The following is an 18,189-nucleotide window of genomic DNA, read 5'->3' as shown; positions in this document are numbered from 1 at the left end:
CAAATTGTTACGAGTGTTTGCTACTTCCTATTGTTATTTTCTTAGGCAATCAGAGTTGCACAGCGCAACTGCAAAAAAAGACAACCTGGAATGCTAGCCACCTTTTTCTGGGTCTGTAAAACCAGCCTTAAGAGTATGAGATTTGGTAAAGTAATTATTTACAGATAGGAAATCATGGATGACAGAGCATTTTCCTTGTTTAAAGACATGCACCACATCTGTCAAACATGTAACAATTAACAGTGGAACTAAACAAACATTGAGATATACACAAGCTTAGCCAAACCTTTTCAAGGTGAAGTTTAAACTATTATCCCATGTCAACCTCCATTCCTGCAACATAAATAATAAGAAAGAATATAAAATGTGCAGTAAAATCATTTATTACATTTCAAAAGAAGATTGGAACTGGCCAACTGCAAACTTAAGACCAATGAGGACAATAAAATCCTGGGTTTTAGGCTAACTTCATTTTGATGTCCGTTTCAACCATCCCCTTTAACAAGGTGGTAAGCAGCTGTTCATGGTTCAAATAAAGCTGCTGTGTGCCGTCCAGGGAATTATGTCAAGCATGGTCAAGAGGAATTCTTACAACTTTCCCAGGAAATATTACCCTGACAACTCTCAAAAAGGATGTTCGATCAAAGATGGAACCAAAGAGTTGGAATAAGACCCATGTCGGTTGTCTGATTCCCTCCGGGTCTTGAAGGACATGATGATTCCAGTCGCACATACGTAAACGAATGGCTTCTCACATGAGGATATGACTGATTGTCCATTATCTGATTCAAAAGGCACTTAAGAAACCCAGAATGACAGTTGAATGGCTCAAGTGTGCAAAGTGCAACTAAATGGCCAAACGGAATATGCCCCCTAGTTAATTATGTGGGACTGACTGGTATGATAGACGTACAAACGTTGATTATTGATGGATCTTACATGATTGCAGGGCTTAACACAAAATGTCCATTGAAGTGTACTTAAACTCCTATCAGACAATAGTTCAATTAATTAAAACCCCATCTTAATGGGAAAAAGGATCTAACCAAGACATACAGTATGGCCCGTGAGTTCTGACATTATTAAAACAAAAAAACATCCTAAACAGTAGAATGGGTAGAAGTGTGTGTGTGTGGATGTGCAGTGTCTGAAGCAAAGTTCTTGTTTTCCTCGCAGACGTCACATAATTGGCAAGTTTTGGTTTCCATCGTTTTTTTTTTCTCCTCCCAAAAGTCAGTGTACTTGTCCTATAGCTGCTTCGGTCTTGGTCCTTGGTTTGGGATGTAAACTTTGAGACCCAGAGAGATGCGGGGGGAACATGGTGGGGAGGAACCCCAACAGCAGCACAGAGGGCTTTGGTCCCACGACCCCCGGGGACATAGAGGAACGAGTCCCCCTACATCGCTGCCACTTCAATCTGGACATACAGTTGCCGTATTCCAGCCTGTGGATATGTACAATTGAGACAAACTGTCAAGCTTTGCATCAACATCCGTCACAGTGAAGATTTTTTCCTTTCACGTCGCTGACATTTGTGGCCCATCATTACCTAGTACAGGTGTAATGTCATTCTAATGTAAATAAGACAGTATAGTGGTCATGGCAGAGCTCTTAATACCCAGCTTGTCGAACTCGGCTGCTACATCTTTGTTTCACACCTTCCACCTGGACTTGAATAGACTGATCATCTGCCCATAAACCAAGGAGCAACTTCATTTTGTCTGCTGACCAGTTGACTGTTGTTTTCAAATGTTACCAGTGATTTTGTGGTTTCCTATCTGCTGCTGGCTAATCAGTGTGTGTACTTGTAGGAGAATGGCCATGTGTGTTAAATTACAAAGGGATGGCTTCCGTTCCTACCTGTGTGAAAATGTTGTGTGTTTGGCTAAGAATCCATTTGCCATCAGCATCGGGTGCGATTAGCAGCTTGAGTGTGCCGATGTAGACATCTGTGCATAGGGTCCAGAAGTGAGGCTCCTGCAGGTTGTACACACCCTGTAACTGCTGCACCTGCAAACACACACAGATTTATAGTACCATTTCTCACCATGTTTTCAGCTTTGATGTGAGGGTATGGTTGAGGCATGGTTGTGCAGCACTTACCCTCTGGTAGCACTCTGGCAGGGCGTTGTCCAGAGAAGGCGGAGTTCGCTGCATCAGAATCCCAATGGACTCCCTGAGCAAGGGCACCACACTGGCAGAGGGAAAGGATGAAATAAAAGTTCAGAGTGACTTATTTACCCCAACTCTACACTTTCCTGTTAACACTCATTAACCTGGCAGGCCCAGGGCCAAGGCATGCCAAAGTGATATCGTGCCACTGGGGCAGGAGTCAAGCTGACCAACATGAACCCTGGGAAATGACAGAGCTTGCTCGGCGAGGTCAGGCAGGTAGGTAAGGACCCATAACACAGGATTGACAAATGCTATTTTAATTAGTGGAAACATGGGTAATATTTCTGCTCTAGGGCTCTATTCAAGCCCCATCTCGCAAGTTCAGCTTTACATTGTGGTTTAAATTTAACGCCGATGTTCCTGCTCTAGCAGAGACCGCAATAATGGTAAATGCTGCATATGAAGGCTGTCGGAAATTCCCTTCCCATTTCTAATCGCGGAATCTGTAACGATTCAGCTTTCCAGAATGAATAGAGCCCCCAAGTCTCTTCGTTCCAACATAAACCTCTCAATTATCTGGAATTCCTCACAAATGGCAGGCCTAGGTCAAATAGGGATGTTTTGCCATCAAACCACCTAGCCATACCTTGCAGAGTTTGAAGTCACAGAAGCTGCTTTCAGAGAGCAGGAGAAGTGCTTTGCAGACCAAGCCGGCTGCAGTCGAAACTACTCGCATAGTTGAACAGTGCCTTCATGAGGCTGGACAGTGCCTTCATGAGGCTGGACAGTGCCTTCATGAGGCTGGACAGTGCCTTCATGAGGCTGGACAGTGCCTTCATGAGGCTGGACAGTGCCTTCATGAGGCTGGACAGTGCCTTCATGAGGCTGGACAGTGCCTTCATGAGGCTGGACAGTGCCTTCATGAGGCTGGACAGTGCCTTCATGAGGCTGGACAGTGCCTTCATGAGGCTGGACAGTGCCTTCATGAGGCTGGACAGTGCCTTCATGAGGCTGGATGCCATGCCAGCCACTCTTGCTCCTTTCTTTTGTCTCCTCTCAACAATCTTGCGCCCATAGTTTCAAAGAGCACATCTGCCATGGCACGTACCACCAGACCCGTATTCCAAAGCCACAAGGCCGACCACCACAGCATATGTGAGCCATTAGAGGGTTTGGCGTCTTTCCCTGTCCCCAAAACCACACCCCCCCCATCATCGCAGAATCCCCCCCTACACCCCAAATAATCCTTGCCAACATAGGCAAAAGAAATGTTGCCCTTCCTCCACGTCTACAGTCTTCCTTGCACTACCGTACAAACAGTGTGTGTGAAGTAAAACATGCTTCCATACATAAGGCAACACAAACTAGTGACATCGGGTGACAACTACATGTCTCAAACTATCAATTTGTACTTTGAACTCCTCCAGGGACACCAGGTCCTGTAGTTTTGGTTGGTTTGGAGGGAATTCCAAGACCAGGGAGCTGAGTAATGAAAGGACCTTTTTCCATGCTTGGTTCTAATTTTCGGGACTGTTAGCATAAAACAAGATTGAGATCTGACCTTTTGTGTGTGTTTTCAGTTCGAGCTAGGAGGATAGATAAAATGGCCTTATAAATAAGAATGTACCAGTGTTTGAGCCTGCTTGTTGCTAGGCTATTGTACATTCTTTAGCTTCGCCTTTGATGAGTCATACGGGTCTGGTCCAAATGTAGCAAACATCTCTCTACCCTACAATCCACCATGTAATTATGAAACCGAATATGGGTGATGAGAAAAGAGAACCTTTGAGCAAATTTGAAGTCAGGAACAACTTCACTCTGCAAACAGATTACTGCACTAGAGTCTGAAGCAAAACAGAATAAGTAGAACAATAATTGTAATAACAGCCATGACATTTTTATTTTCAGTGTCATTTTGTAATAACTTGTAAAAGCCATACAATAATTGACTAAATGTCCTTGAATTGCAGCTAAATTAATACACTAAAAGTTTGTTCACGTCTCTGTACTGTACTTTTAGAATAATAGCTTGCTCGGTAATAGAGAAGTTACGATTACGAAGTAATGTAAATGGAAGTAATGGAAGTATGGGCAGCCATTACAGAAGCTTTTATTTTCGCCAATCTGACATTAACAGTAATGAGGAGCCTTTTAGTGATCCATCCATTTCCTGACTGCTCAGCAAAGCTGGCCAGTAAACTGTGGTACCACACTTAACAATTCAGAAAACACAAGAGGTTTGTGTAATATGCGTGTTGTACTGAACCATGTATGCTACTGGGGAAGAAGCCAATAACCTCAGTGTATTAAGGCCATAATGTATTGCTTGAAAAGTCATTATTTTCGTAGTCAGGAGCTTGTCTCTTCTTGTTTCGCCTCATGATTTCATTCAAGAAAGTAAGTCATGTAGAAATATTTATTCTGTTTTCCAGAAGTACCATGCTCTTCAATCATAAATTCATAACTTTCTGTAAGCCCTTTGTGCTTAATGTCTGCTAAATTACAAATGGTGATGTAAAGTGACATTTATGACCTACTCAGCTGCCTCCATGTTTGCCAATACTCTGGACAATCATCTGAAAACAGGAAAGCTCCCAGCACGAGGAGATTGTGCTCTGACATCATACTATTGTTCCAAGCCTTCCTGTGTAGCAGAGTAGCGGCAACATCATGGACTGAGTCACCAGAGGCCCACATAGCGAAGCTTAATCATAATAATATCATAATAATTCATATAGCCCTTTTAACAGACTTAAAACATTTAGCTTCTCCTGGCATCCACACAGCCTACAAGCCACTGATGCAACTTTGGATTTAGACTTAAAAAAAAAAAAATAATAATGTAAATGTTATATTTAATATAGCCTACACCTTCACAATAAATCCATTATTTATTTTAGACAGGTCTAAAGAAGCATGATATGAAGAAAATAGTCTATTTCAGAAGACCAGAATAGCATACTCTGTGTTGTCCTTATGTTAGGTCCTGATCTGGCTATGCCATATGGCTGTGGGCGACACTAGTTCAATTAGCAGACAATATTTTCTTAGAATTCCACTGCATATTTTATAGTATGGAGAACACAATTGAAAGGCTATTTTCTCCAAACGATTTGAGGGAGTGTGCACATGCGGCTATTCTGTGTTGAGCGGTTAAAGTAATAGGTACTCCTATATGCTTAATTGGCTTGAAACGGGGGGGATACATGGCATCTAGGCACTTGGTGCCTTCGGAAAGTATTCAGACCCCTTGACTTTTTTCACATTTTGCTATGTTTGCTAGAAATCCTAAGCAATCTACACACAATACCATATAATTCAAAGCGAAAACAGGTTAAGAACATTTTCCAAATGTATTAGATATATATATATATATATATATATATATATATATATAAACAGAAATACCTTATGTAAATAAGTATTCAGACCCTTTGCTATGAGATTCATAATTGAGCTCAGGTACATCCTGTTTCCATTCTTCATCCTTGAGATGTTTCTACAACTTGGAGTCCACCTGTGGTAAATTCAATTGATTGGACATGATTTGGAAAGGTACACACCTGTCTATATAAGGTCCCCACAGTTGACAGTGCATGTCAGAGCAAAAACCAAGCCATGAGTTCGAAGGAATTGTCCGAGGCACGTCTGCAGAAGGGTACCAAAAACATTCTGCAGCATTGAAGGTCCAAGAACACAGTGGCCTCCATCATTCTTAAATGGAAGAAGTTTGGAACTACCAAGACTCTTCCTAGAGCTGGCCAACCGGCCAAACTGAGCAATTGGTGGAGACTGCCTTGGTCAAGGATGTGACCAAGAACCTGATGGTCACTGACAGAGCTCCAGAGTTCCTCTGTGGAGATTGGAGAAACTTCCAGAAAGATAACCATCTCCGCAACACTCCACCAATCAGGCCTTTATGGTAGAGTGGCCAGACACATAAGCCAGTCCTCAGTATAAGGCACATGACATTCCGCTTAGAGTTTGCCAAACGGCACCTAAAGACTCTCAGACCATGAGAAACAAAAGATTCTCAAGATGGAACTCTTTGGCCTGATTGCCAGGCGTCAGGTCTGGAGGAAACCTGGCACCACCCCTACGGTGAAGCATGGTGGTGGCAGCATCAGAATTTTTCAGCGGCAGGAACTGGGAGACTAGTCAGGATCGTGGCAAAGATGAACGGAGCAAAGTACAGAGAGATTCTTGATGAAAACCTGCTCCCGAGCACTCAGGTCCTCAGACTGTAGATAAGGTTCACCTTCCAACAGGACAACGACCCTAAGCACACAGCCAAGACAACGCAGGAGTGGCTTCAAGGACAAGTCTCTGAATGTCCTTGAGTGGCCGAGCCAGACCCAGGACTTGAACCTGATCTAACATCTCTGGAGAAACCCGAAAATAGCTGTGCAGCAATGCTCCCCATCCAACCTGACCGAGTTTGAGAAGATCTGCAGAGAAGAATGGGAAAAACTCCCCAAATACAGGTGTGACAAGCTTGTAGTGTCATACCCAAGAAGACTCGATGCTATAATCGCTGCCAAAGGTGCTTCAACAAAGTACTGAGTAATGAGTCTGAATACTTATGTAAACGTAATGTTTATTTAATAATGTTTATTTTTAATTTATTTTTAATAAAAACCTGTTTTTGCTTTGTCATTATGGGGTAGTGTGTGTAGATTGAGGGAAAACAACTATTTAAATCAATTTTAGAATAAGGCTTAAACGTAACAAAATGTGGGAAAAGTCAAGGGGTCTGAATACTTTCTGAAGGCACTGTAAACAGCAAATGAAGGATGCTTTTCCCATTTCCATGCCAGTCAAGTAGGCTATACTCCTGTTGTAAAGAGTAGCAATGTGCTTAATATGATTAAAGTTGATGTCAGAGTGGTTAGAGGGACAATAGAGTGTTGAGTACCAGGCAGTTAGCAAGTTTGGTAGGCTACTAATGACCATCAGCAGCATCAGAGCTTGGAGAAGCCTAATTACCGTGACTAAACGATCACATGAATTTGACTGCCTTCATGCCTAAACGGTCACCGCAACAGCCCTACCTCCATCCACACATTCTGAACGGAAGCATATGTTCATCGTTACAACATAAAAAAAAAAAAAAAAGGGACACAGACACACCATGAATAAAGTGGGCTGAGAAGTCAGCCATTTTGAGAAGGCAAGATGGATACATAAATAGTCTCAGATGCAAGGCCTTGAACACGACCAAAGCTACCGAAAAGAGGAGGATGAGGCGAAATAACAATTCAAAAGGAACTCGGAAACCTGTAATTACCGAAATGGAGAGCCAATGGCAATGCATGACATGCTAGTGAAATCTCCGCCCCACAACCAAGACCAACACTTCTATCAGAAGTCCCTCTGATTGAAAGGATCATGTGAAAACCTGTTATTACTCTTGGCTACACTAGAATGTTTAATGTAACCAAACGAGGGAGCGAGGGACACAGGGGAAGCAGAAGCTCTTCTACATTGTCATCCATTTTTTTAAATTAAAACAAAAAAACTGCACATTTATAAGAAACTACAAAATAAGTGAAAACTGGTTGTTTAAGAGCTATTATGCATTAACTCATTGAGTCAAGAAAACATGAGGGAACAAAGAAAATGAAAGATTGAACAATGTAAACATAGCGTCCTATGTGACCACCAGAAAGGGCTTTCACAGAAGTAATGTGGAAGAAGGGTTCCATATCTCCCTTGGCCATTACCCGACCTCAGCTTGAAATCTCACATTCATAACCAGCCAAAACAATGTCTACTGCCAAGTCCAGTTCATGAGAGGGAATGATGGAACAGAGGTCAAAACGTAAGAGTAGGCCTTTTTGACTAATTGTGTCATTACAGTGGGTATAGAAGTGACACATCTTAGAGAATGCTTTCCATTTCTATGAAGGACTTGTTCGTTAAGCCTTCAACAATTGGGTCAATATATACTCCCATTCAAGTCTACTTACGACCACTCAACCCTGTTAGGCCTTCATGTCATTCAAATTAACCTTTGTATGGCACCTGGGTATGTACTGTCCAAACACATCTGTGACAATGAGTTGCTACACTAACACAAATCCCTCTCAGCACACAATCTCTAATTAGCATTACCATAGAGGGTCTTCAAACTTAGATTTTTTTGTAAAAAATACCCGACTACACAAATACTGGAATGTAAACTTGAGAACTTGTCACGTCTTAACCGCTACCTCCGGAGGTACAACACTCTCCCGACAGTTGCCCCCCTTTTAGCAGGGCAGTGTAAACACAAATGTCTCGTTGAGCCAAAAATCTTAGGGTGTTTTCACACTTGGTATGGCAGGGGAGCTGATCGTGGACAATAGGAGAAAGAGGGGAAAGCATGCCCCCATACACATCGACGGGGCTGTTGTGGAGCGGGTCGAGAGTTTCAAGTTCCATGGCATCCACAACACTAAGGACTTAACATGGTCCACACATACCCACCGTTGTGAAACGGGTATGGCAGCACCTCTTCCCTCTCAGAAGGATTAAAAGATTTGGCATGGGCCTTCAGATTCTCAAAAACTTTCTGCAACTGCCCCATTGAGAGCATCTTGACTGGCTGTATCACCGCTTGATATGGCAATTGCACCACCGTACAAAGGGCGGTGCGGACAGCCCAGTACATCACTGGGGCCGAGCTCCCTATCATCCAGGACCTCTATATCAGGCGGTGTGAGGAAGGCCCAAATGCTCACTCTGCTACCGTCCGGCAAAAGGTATCGGAGCATCGGCTCTCGGACCAACAGGCAGACAGTTTCTACTCCCAAGCCATAAGAATGCTAAATAGTTAATTATGGTACCCAAACTATCTGCAATGATTATCTTGTACTGACCCTGCCCACACTCACTAGACTTTATATACGCACTCACTCCCACACAAAACCCTCACACATTCAAACACTACATATGCACAGAAACGACAACACAAACACACATTTGCTGTTGCTACTCTGTTCTTTATTTTACTCATTATTATTTATCCTGATGCCTAGTCACTCTACCCTGCCTTCATCTACTTCAAGTACCTCATACAGTTGAAGTCGGAAGTTTACATACACTTAGGTTGGAGTCCACACATTTCTTGTTAACAAACTATTGTTTTGGGAAGTCGGTTAGGAGATCTACTTTGTGCATGACAAGTAATTTTTCCAACAATTGTTTACAGACAGATTATTTCACTTACAAGTCACTGTATCACAATTCCAGTGGGTTAGAAGTTTACAAAAAGAAGTTTACACTAAATTGACTGTGCCTTTAAACAGCTTGGGAAATTGAAGAAAATTATGTTGTGGCTTTAGAAGCTTCTGATAGGCTAATTGACATCATTTGAGTCAATTGGAAGTGTACCTGTGGATGCATTTCAAGGCCTACCTTCAAACAGTGCCTCTTTGCTTGACATCATGGGAAAATCAACAGAAATCAGCCAAGACCTAAATGGTAGACTGCCACAAGTCTGGTTCATCCTTGGGAGCAATTTCCAAACGCCTGAAGGTACCACGTTCATCTGTACAAACAATAGTACGCAAGTATAAACACCATGGGACCCCGCAGCCGTCATACCGCTCAGGAAGGAGGCGCGTTCTGTCTCCTAGAGATGAATGTACTGTGGTGCGAAAAGTGCAAATCAATCCCAGAACAACAGCAAAGGATCTTGTGAAGATGCTGGAGGAAACGGATACAAAATAATCTACATCCACAGTAAAACAAGTCCTATATCGACATAACCTGAAAGTCCGCTCAGCAAGGAAGAAGCCACTGCTCCAAATCCGCCATAAAAAAAGCAAGACTATGGTTTGCAACTGCACATGGGGACAAAGATCGTACTTTTGGAGAAATGTCCTCTGGTCTGATGAAACAAAAATAGAAGCAATCAGAATGAGTTGAGAATGAGTTACTATTTTATATTATAATTTAACTGCATCGTTGGGATAGGTTCGTAAGCAAGTATTTCACTGTAAAGTCTACACCAGTTGTATTCAGCATGTGATAAAATCAAAAATAAAATTTGTATTTAGCTAAATGCAATCTATTTGCTTCCAAAATGTAAGTCGGTATATCTAGCTGTCCAATAACACGTTGTGATGGAATGGCTTGTCCTGCACTTGGTAAAAACCCAGAGTGCATTGAGTGAATGTAAAAATAAAAATAAGAGCTTGGTTCCTTTCTAAACATAGCAATGTGAACGCAGAAGAGGACTCGGACAACAAAATAGGTGAAGTGAACTGGCAAGAGAGTTGAGTCCTCATTCAAAGGCAAGGGCAGTGTGAAGACAAAGAGAACCGAGTTATTTGGCTTTTTTGTATATATATATTCCCCCCCCCCCACACTTTAAAGAGAACTGAGATCGGTTCGTTTAAAGACTATGTAAAAAGACCTTTACAGTAAAAATGGATTACCATTTTCCATTAAAAAAACAAATTACTTTCAATTTCAAAACAAATAAAAATGATTGACTGCACTGAGCCACCGCCACGATCCAGGCAAGAAGCAACTCCCCAGGGAATGATCAACATTTTCAGTCACAATTTGCTTTTACCTCAATGACTTCCATGTTGATAAAACAAAGCCTGGTTTGATAGTCGCTCTAAGGCTTCATTTGATCTATATAGCTATGGTTCAGCTAAACATAGGCATTCAGCTACAGCCAACACGTTTGAAAGGATGCAGAAATTATATTGCTTAGTCAGTCAGTTGTCCAAATGAATGTATTCAACTGAAATGCGTCTTCCGCAATTAACCCAACCCCTCTGAATCTAAGAGGTGCGGGGGGCTGCCGTAATCTACATCCACGTCTCCGGCGCCCAGGGAACAATGACACTGTATGATAACGTTACTGCACTTTTATATTCTTATGGGAGGTGTTAACGTTCATTATTGATATGCTAGCGTTACTTAATCATGAAGCATGTTGTTAATGTTAGTTAGCTGTATATTGTCAACTAACGTAATGTTTACGGACTAGAAAAACCCTTTGTCTGCACATGCTTGTGGATTGTTGCATTATTCAAGAGTGTTGCTAATAAGGTTTGGTTGCAGGGGATTCAATCTAGCAACCTTTCGGTTACTGGCCCAACGCTCTAACCACTAGGCTTCCTGCCGCCCCAAAGATTGCCCCTTTACGTCTACAAAAAGTGTTTGAATTTGAGCATGTGCCCATTAGGCCTATGGATAAAAAATAAAATCAGCATGATTTAGATTGAGTAATAAAACCCCCACTTTTATTTCATAGGCTGGGATCCGCCCTACGCAGCTGTTGCAATAGCACATTTGTCACCGTCTTGTCCACTGGTTTCAAAAACAATGATTGATTGGCAGCTTAAAACTAATTGAATTCAACCGTTATTGGGTTCAAATACACATTTAGATTTGTGAACAACCATCCACAACAACAATCCGTAAGGCGCAAATAGCTCAGAGAGCAGCAGTGTTATTCACATCAATGCGCTAAGTAGATATCAATAATAAGTGATATCCGTATCACCGTAGACTACATCACTACTGTCATCCTTACCTGCAAGTGGTTTTTTCAAGTTGGAAAATCTTTGGGTGCCGACAGCAGTCACACCATTGGAAGACATAGCCTACAAAAGCCTCTTCCTCCAATCCATCAAAAACATTTGGTGTGCCATCATAGTGGTCTCTGATTTATGGTTAGACTTGCCACGTTGTACAAATTTAAACTTGCGCCTTTTTTCCAGTGACGATTTGAACGTCATTGAGAAAACAGAGAAGTGTCAATTATCCTTTGAATTTAAAAGTAATCCTCAAAGTAAACATCAAGTTTTCAAAAGTATCTGTAATCTGATTACAATATTTTTGCTGGTAACGTAACGGATTACAGTTACCGGGTTTTTGTAATCCCTTACATGTAATCCGTTACTCCCCAACCCTGGTTTTAGAAGAAAATTTGCTCTGATTGTTAAATAGGTTTGTGTCTACTGGCTAGTGGCCAGTAAACTGTGATATTCACGGTCAATTTGAGCTGCAGACCAAGAACGTCGCATTGCCAGTCACAACAAAAGGCAAGGATGTAATGTGAATTGAAAAGTAGACATCACTTTCGCCACTCCGCTCCTCAGAATCTCCATCTCTTAGTTGGAATAGGGCCATAGTCATCCATATAATTTCAGAGCCAAATCACCATCCCCAAAGGCCTTGACTAGTGCTTGTATTTACATAGCCCGTGCTAATTTATTCACACCTACTTTATCTGGTTTCCAGGCTTTCACCTGGAGTCATTACCTAGCCTTTGGGTGCTTTTCCTCCAACAGGAAGAGAGGATCCTCAGCCTGGCTCTTGGTCCCACATGGGGTCCCAGCTAACACACAACGACATAGAGAGCCAAGAGGCTTGGAGGGGCCTCTAACCACTGCTCTCCACTCACTAATCACATGCTGCGCAGACTGTTCCATCTGTCCTCAGCCAGCCCAGATATCCCCCCCCCCCCCCCCCCCCCAACCCGGTGTGAGGCCAGCAGCCACAAGGCCTTACATTTTAGTCATTTAGCAGACTATTCCAGAGCAACTTACAATTAGTGCATTCATCTTAAAAATGGCTAGGTGAGACATCCTTCAGGGAGGAGGGAGAAGCTGCCCCCCTCCCCTTATTTGTCCTCCAGCCTCAAATGTGGTCAACGTCAGTAAAAGATACAGCGCAAAATGACTTCCATTTCTCCAAACAACCCACAGTCCCTCTGCCAGGCCAATAACAAAAACTCATGAATTCGCATTAGAAGAACTACGCACCATTTCACTGGTTAATTAAATAGTAAATTATATCTGTGGGCCAATATTGTATGAATCTTGAATCCCACAATCGATGATGGCCATTCAATTCCTTGGCACAAAGAACTGTAGCGAATATAGGCTACTTCAAGTAATTACACTTGAGTTCTTTCCAAATCTCACTTTTGATTTCTGGAATTAATTCAACACTGTTTCCAGTGCTAAAGTTTTTAATCAAGATATCACAACACGAGGCCCCAAAGTAACTTTAACAGGAAGGTGATTCATCTCAAAACAAAAACAAATATTCACGGCAAAACATGACATATACCAAGGCCTGTGGAAAATGCATCAACGAAGCCGCACAACATTCTGAGTGGGGGGACAAAATAGCCACAAAGGGGATTTATTTTCAAATCCCTGGTTGACAGCCTCCCTCTTTCCATTTTCTCCCATCCAGCCGATTAACAAACAAGCTCAAAAATGCTGAAATAATACCCCCAAAATCAAATGTATTTATATAGCCCTTCGTACATCAGCTGATATCTCAAAGTGCTGCACAGAAACCCAGCCTAAAACCCCAAACAGCAAGCAATGCAGGTGTAGAAGCACAGTGGCTAGGAAAAGCTCCCTAGAAAGGCCAAAACCTAGGAAGAAACCTAGAGAGGAACCAGGCTATGAGGGGTGGCCAGTCCTCGTCTGGCTGTGCCGGGAGGAGATTATAACAGAACATGGCCAAGATGTTCAAATGTTCATAAATGACCAGCATGGTCAAATAATAATAATCACAGTAGTTGTCGAGGGTGCAGCAAGTCAGCACCTCAGGAGTAAATGTCAATTGGCTTTTCATAGCCGATCATTAAGAATTTAAAAAAACAACTGTTGCAGATGAGGTGCTTTTACAAAGTTTAGGTTAATTGTTTGTTTTTAAATTTGTCTGATATTGGGGTTCACATCTGCTTCTCAATGTTTTGTGCTATTTAATTGCTCCTCCCCCCTTTTCATTCTTCCCTCACTTGTCCCATATCGCACCTGTATTAAAATGAGTCCTTCATGAGCGTCGCTCTGTTCCAAGAAGGAACGCAACATGCTGTAAAATAGGCCTAGGCGGGTTCCCTCGTCCTTACTGTCTAACATGTGAACTGTAAAAAAAATAGCCTTTCACGGATGGCTAACGACAAAAACGCTTTGGCTTAAGTCTCAATGACACAAAACCCCACTCAGAGGGAGAAAGTGGGAGAAATTCACACTCAAGGATGGCTTTGTTCACAGATATTAACGGAACAATCACATTCCAGAGAGGAAGAAAGAACTGACTCAAACACTATGAAATGGAGAACAAGTCTACCAGAGAGGCTGAGTTTATCATTTGCATAAAGGGGCCCACTCCCTGAACACTTTGCCTTTACTGTACAACTTCAGAGGACAGTGGCACACCAAGGAAAATCCCCCTAAAACATGAGCAGCAGAGCCACTATGGAGGTTACTCATGCCTCTTTCCTGTTCTGGGTCTCAAGACCCATTCCTCACCAAATAAAGCCTCTGGATTTCACTAGTTCCACCAATCACCGGGTAACAAAATATGAAAAGCAAGATATATTTTTAAGATGCCAAAATGTCACCTCTCGCAGGGCCACACGCTGACTACTAGTTGGGCTACAGCACCTACCACTGTCTCTGTTGGGAATGGCGAGGTGATCAAGGAAAAGTTATGTTGGGCTGAAACCTGATGTAATCACAAGTCATGTTGACTTCAGCTCCCTAAGTCAGATACAGGCTACACAGAGCATCCCAATCAATGCTAGGCATTCTTTAGGGCTGGGTTCAATCTGTATCCCTGAAGATCTGCGTTAATGTAAAAGGTCATTTCCGATTGAGCCGACATGCAGCATTTACTGTGAATGCAGTCTCCGCGAAAGAGGGAACATTGCATTTAAATGGAGCTACAACGCAGATCTTCCGCAGTACTTCGGCGATACGGATTGAATCCAACCCTTTGTGTATAGAGCATGAATCTTACAAAGCATAAACAAGTCTACTTGGCAGCATCATGGCATTAAATGTTTGAAAAATACTACAATGAGGGAAAGAGAATGATATCTGGGATGCCGTATGTTCTGGGAGACACAAAGACCCCTTACAGTGGTGGTGGCAGCAGCGTTTGAGAAAGATTAACAGAGGACAGTTTGAAGCAGCGAAACAAGACAATACATGCAGGCCTTCCCTGTCATTCCATCTTGTTCTGCAGCACCAGGAGCAGTGTGTCTACGGTGAAGACTGATCCACCACTAAAGACTAGGGCCGGGACAATACCAGTATCGCGATACTCGTTAGTGTCGTGGCGATTTTTTTTTATAAAGGAAAGATAACGTTGGAAACAAAACTTCATTATGATGTCATCCAGAGTCAAAATGATTGCTTTTGCAAGCTAAAGCGCACAATATTTTACATACAGGTTTTTAAAGGACTGTTGAAATATACTTACTCATGTTTCCATACTAGAACTTATTGATTACGTGTATAAGGAATGTATAGGTTGGGGTCAATGAAAAGGTGGATAGGAATTTGAGCTATGGAAAGTTACTGAGTGAGACAAGGGGAAATGCAGAAAGTTCATATTCTGGTCCTATGGAGGCAAAAGGGCAACAGTCTAGTTTCAATTCCTGATAAGGCGGGTTGTCTGTGGAACTATGGAGGGAGGGAGGAATTTGGCTTGAGGTCAAGTCAACAGATGATTTGAGACCTCTGGGAGGGGGGCCAGCACAATGACCCTCCTACTACAATCCTCTCTCACAAACATATAGTACCAGTGAAAAGTTGGACACCTACTCATCCAATGGTTTTATTTTTTACTATTTTCTACATTGTAGAATAATAATGAAGACATTGTGAAATAACACATATGGAATCATGTAGTAACCAAAAAAAGTGTTAACTTATGGCTGCAGGGGCAGTATTGAGTAGCTTGGATGAAAGGTGCACAGAGGTGCCCATAGTAAACTGCCTGCTCCTCAGTCCCAGTTGCTAATATATGCATATTATTATTCATATTGGATTGAAAACTCAGAAGTTTCTAAAACGGTTTGAATGATGTCTGAGTATAACAGAACTCATATGGCAGGAAAAAAACCTGAGAAAAAATCCAAACAGGAAGTGGGAATTCTGAGGCTGGTCGATTTTCAACCAAGATCCTATTGAATTCACAGCGAGATATGGATGAGTTTGCACTTCCTACGGCTTCCACTAGATGTCAACAGTCTGTAGAACCTTGTCTGATGCCTCTACTGTGAAGGGGGGCCGAATGAGAGGGGAATTAGTCAGATCTGCCATGACCTGACCATGCGCGTTCACATGAGAGGGAGCTCTGTTCCATCACATATCTGAAGTCAATGTAATTCTCCGATTGGAACGTTATTCAAGATTTGTTAAAAACATTCTAAAGATTGATTCAATACATCGTTTGACATGTTTCTACTGACTGTTACGGAACTTTTGGACATTTCGTCAGCTTTTAGTGAACGCGCTCCCTGACGTTGGATTTGTTTACCAAACACGCTAACAAAAATAGCTTTTTGGACATAAATGATGGACATTACCGAACAAAACGAACATTTGTGGAAGTGCGAGTCCTGGGAGTGCATTCCGACAATGCTCAGCAAAGGTAAGTGAAGATTTATAATGCTTTTTATGAGTTTTGTTGACTGCACAATTTGGCGGGTAACTGTATGGCTTGCTTTTGTGGCTGAACGCTGTTCTCAGATTATTGAATATTGTGCTTTTGGCGTAAAGCTTTTTGAAATCTGACACAGCGGTTGCATTAAGAACAAGTGTATCTTTAATTCTATGTAAAACATGTGTCTTTAATCAAAGTTTATGATGAGTATTTATGTTATTTGACGTGGCTCTCTGCAATTTCTCCGGATATTTTGGAGGCATTTCTGAACATGGCGCCAATGTAAACTGAGGTTTTTGGATATAAATATTAACTTTATCGAACAAAACATATGTATTGTGTAACATGAAGTCCTGAGTGTCATCTGATGAAGATCAAAGGTTAGTGATTCATTTTCTCTATTTCTGCTTTTTGTGACTCCTGTCTTTGGCTGGGAAAATTACTGTTTTTGTCTGTGATTTTGCGGTGACCTAACAATCGTTTGTGGTGATTTCGCTGAAACGCCTATTTGAAATCGGACACTTTGGTGGGATTAACAACAATATTACCTTTAAAATGGTATAAAATACATGTACAGTGGAGAGAACAAGTATTTGATACACTGCCGATTTTGCAGGTTTTCCTACTTACAAAGCATGTAGAGGTCTGTAATTTTTTATCGTAGGTACACTTCAACTGTGAGAGACGGAATCTAAAACAAGAATCCAGAAAATCACATTGTATGATTTAAATAATTCATTTGCATTTTATTGCATGACATAAGTATTTGATCACCTACCAACCAGTAAGAATTACGGTTCACAGACCTGTTAGTTTTTCTTTAAGAAGCGCTCCTGTCTCCACTCATTACCTGTATTAACTGCACCTGGTTTGAACTCGTTACCTGTATAAAAAGAACCCTGTCCACACACTCAAACAGACTCCAACCTCTCCACAATGGCCAAGACCAGAGAGCTGTGTAAGGACATCAGGGATAAAATTGTAGACCTGCACAAGGCTGGGATGGGCTACAGGACAATAGGCAAGCAGCTTGGTGATAAGGCAACAACTGTTGGTGCAATTATTAGAAAATGGAAGAAGTTCAAGATGATGGTTAATCACCCTGGGTCTGGCGCTCCATGCAAGATCCCACCTCGTGGGGCATCAATGATCATGAGGAAGGTGAGGGATCAGCCCAGAACTACACGGCAGGACCTGAAGAGAGCTGGGACCACAGTCTCAAAGAAATCCATTAGTAACACACTACGCCGTCATGGATTAAAATCCTGCAGCGCACGCAAGGTCCCCCTGCTCAAGCCAGCGCATGTCCAGGCCCATCTGAAGTTTGCCAATGACCATCTGGATGATCCAGAGGAGGAATGGGAGAAGGTCATGTGGTCTGATGAGACAAAAATAGAGCTTTTTGGTCTAAACTTCACTCGCGGTGTTTGGAGGAAGAAGAAGGATGAGTACAACCCCAAGAACACCATCCCAACCGTGAAGCATGGGGGTGGAAACATCATTCTTTGGGGATGCTTTTCTGCAAAGGGGACAGGTCGACTGCACCGTATTGAGGGGAGGATGGATGGGGCCATGTATCGCGAGATCTTGGCCAACAACCTCCTTCCCTCAGTAAGAGCATTGAAGATGGGTCGTGGCTGGATCCTCCAG

General features: G+C 42.3%; 1 protein-coding gene across 1 annotated transcript in view; it reads right to left on the bottom strand.

Annotated features, from left to right (window-relative positions):
- Positions 1–367: 367 nt before the first annotated feature.
- The window catches only part of slc30a7 (solute carrier family 30 member 7), a 54,238-nt gene continuing 36,416 nt past the window's right edge, over positions 368–18,189 (bottom strand). Inside the window, exons 9-11 of the mRNA XM_055941034.1 lie at positions 2,104–2,194; positions 1,861–2,010; positions 368–1,444 (exon numbers count right to left, since the gene is read on the bottom strand). Of these exons, the coding sequence (XP_055797009.1) occupies positions 1,397–1,444; positions 1,861–2,010; positions 2,104–2,194 (289 nt within the window). The 3' untranslated portion in view covers positions 368–1,396. The remainder of the gene's footprint in view (positions 1,445–1,860; positions 2,011–2,103; positions 2,195–18,189) is intronic.

The sequence above is a fragment of the Salvelinus fontinalis genome, chromosome 12 (assembly GCF_029448725.1).
Source record: "Salvelinus fontinalis isolate EN_2023a chromosome 12, ASM2944872v1, whole genome shotgun sequence".
NCBI classification, from domain to species: Eukaryota; Metazoa; Chordata; class Actinopteri; order Salmoniformes; family Salmonidae; genus Salvelinus; species Salvelinus fontinalis.
This window is presented reverse-complemented; position numbering and strand designations above follow the sequence as displayed.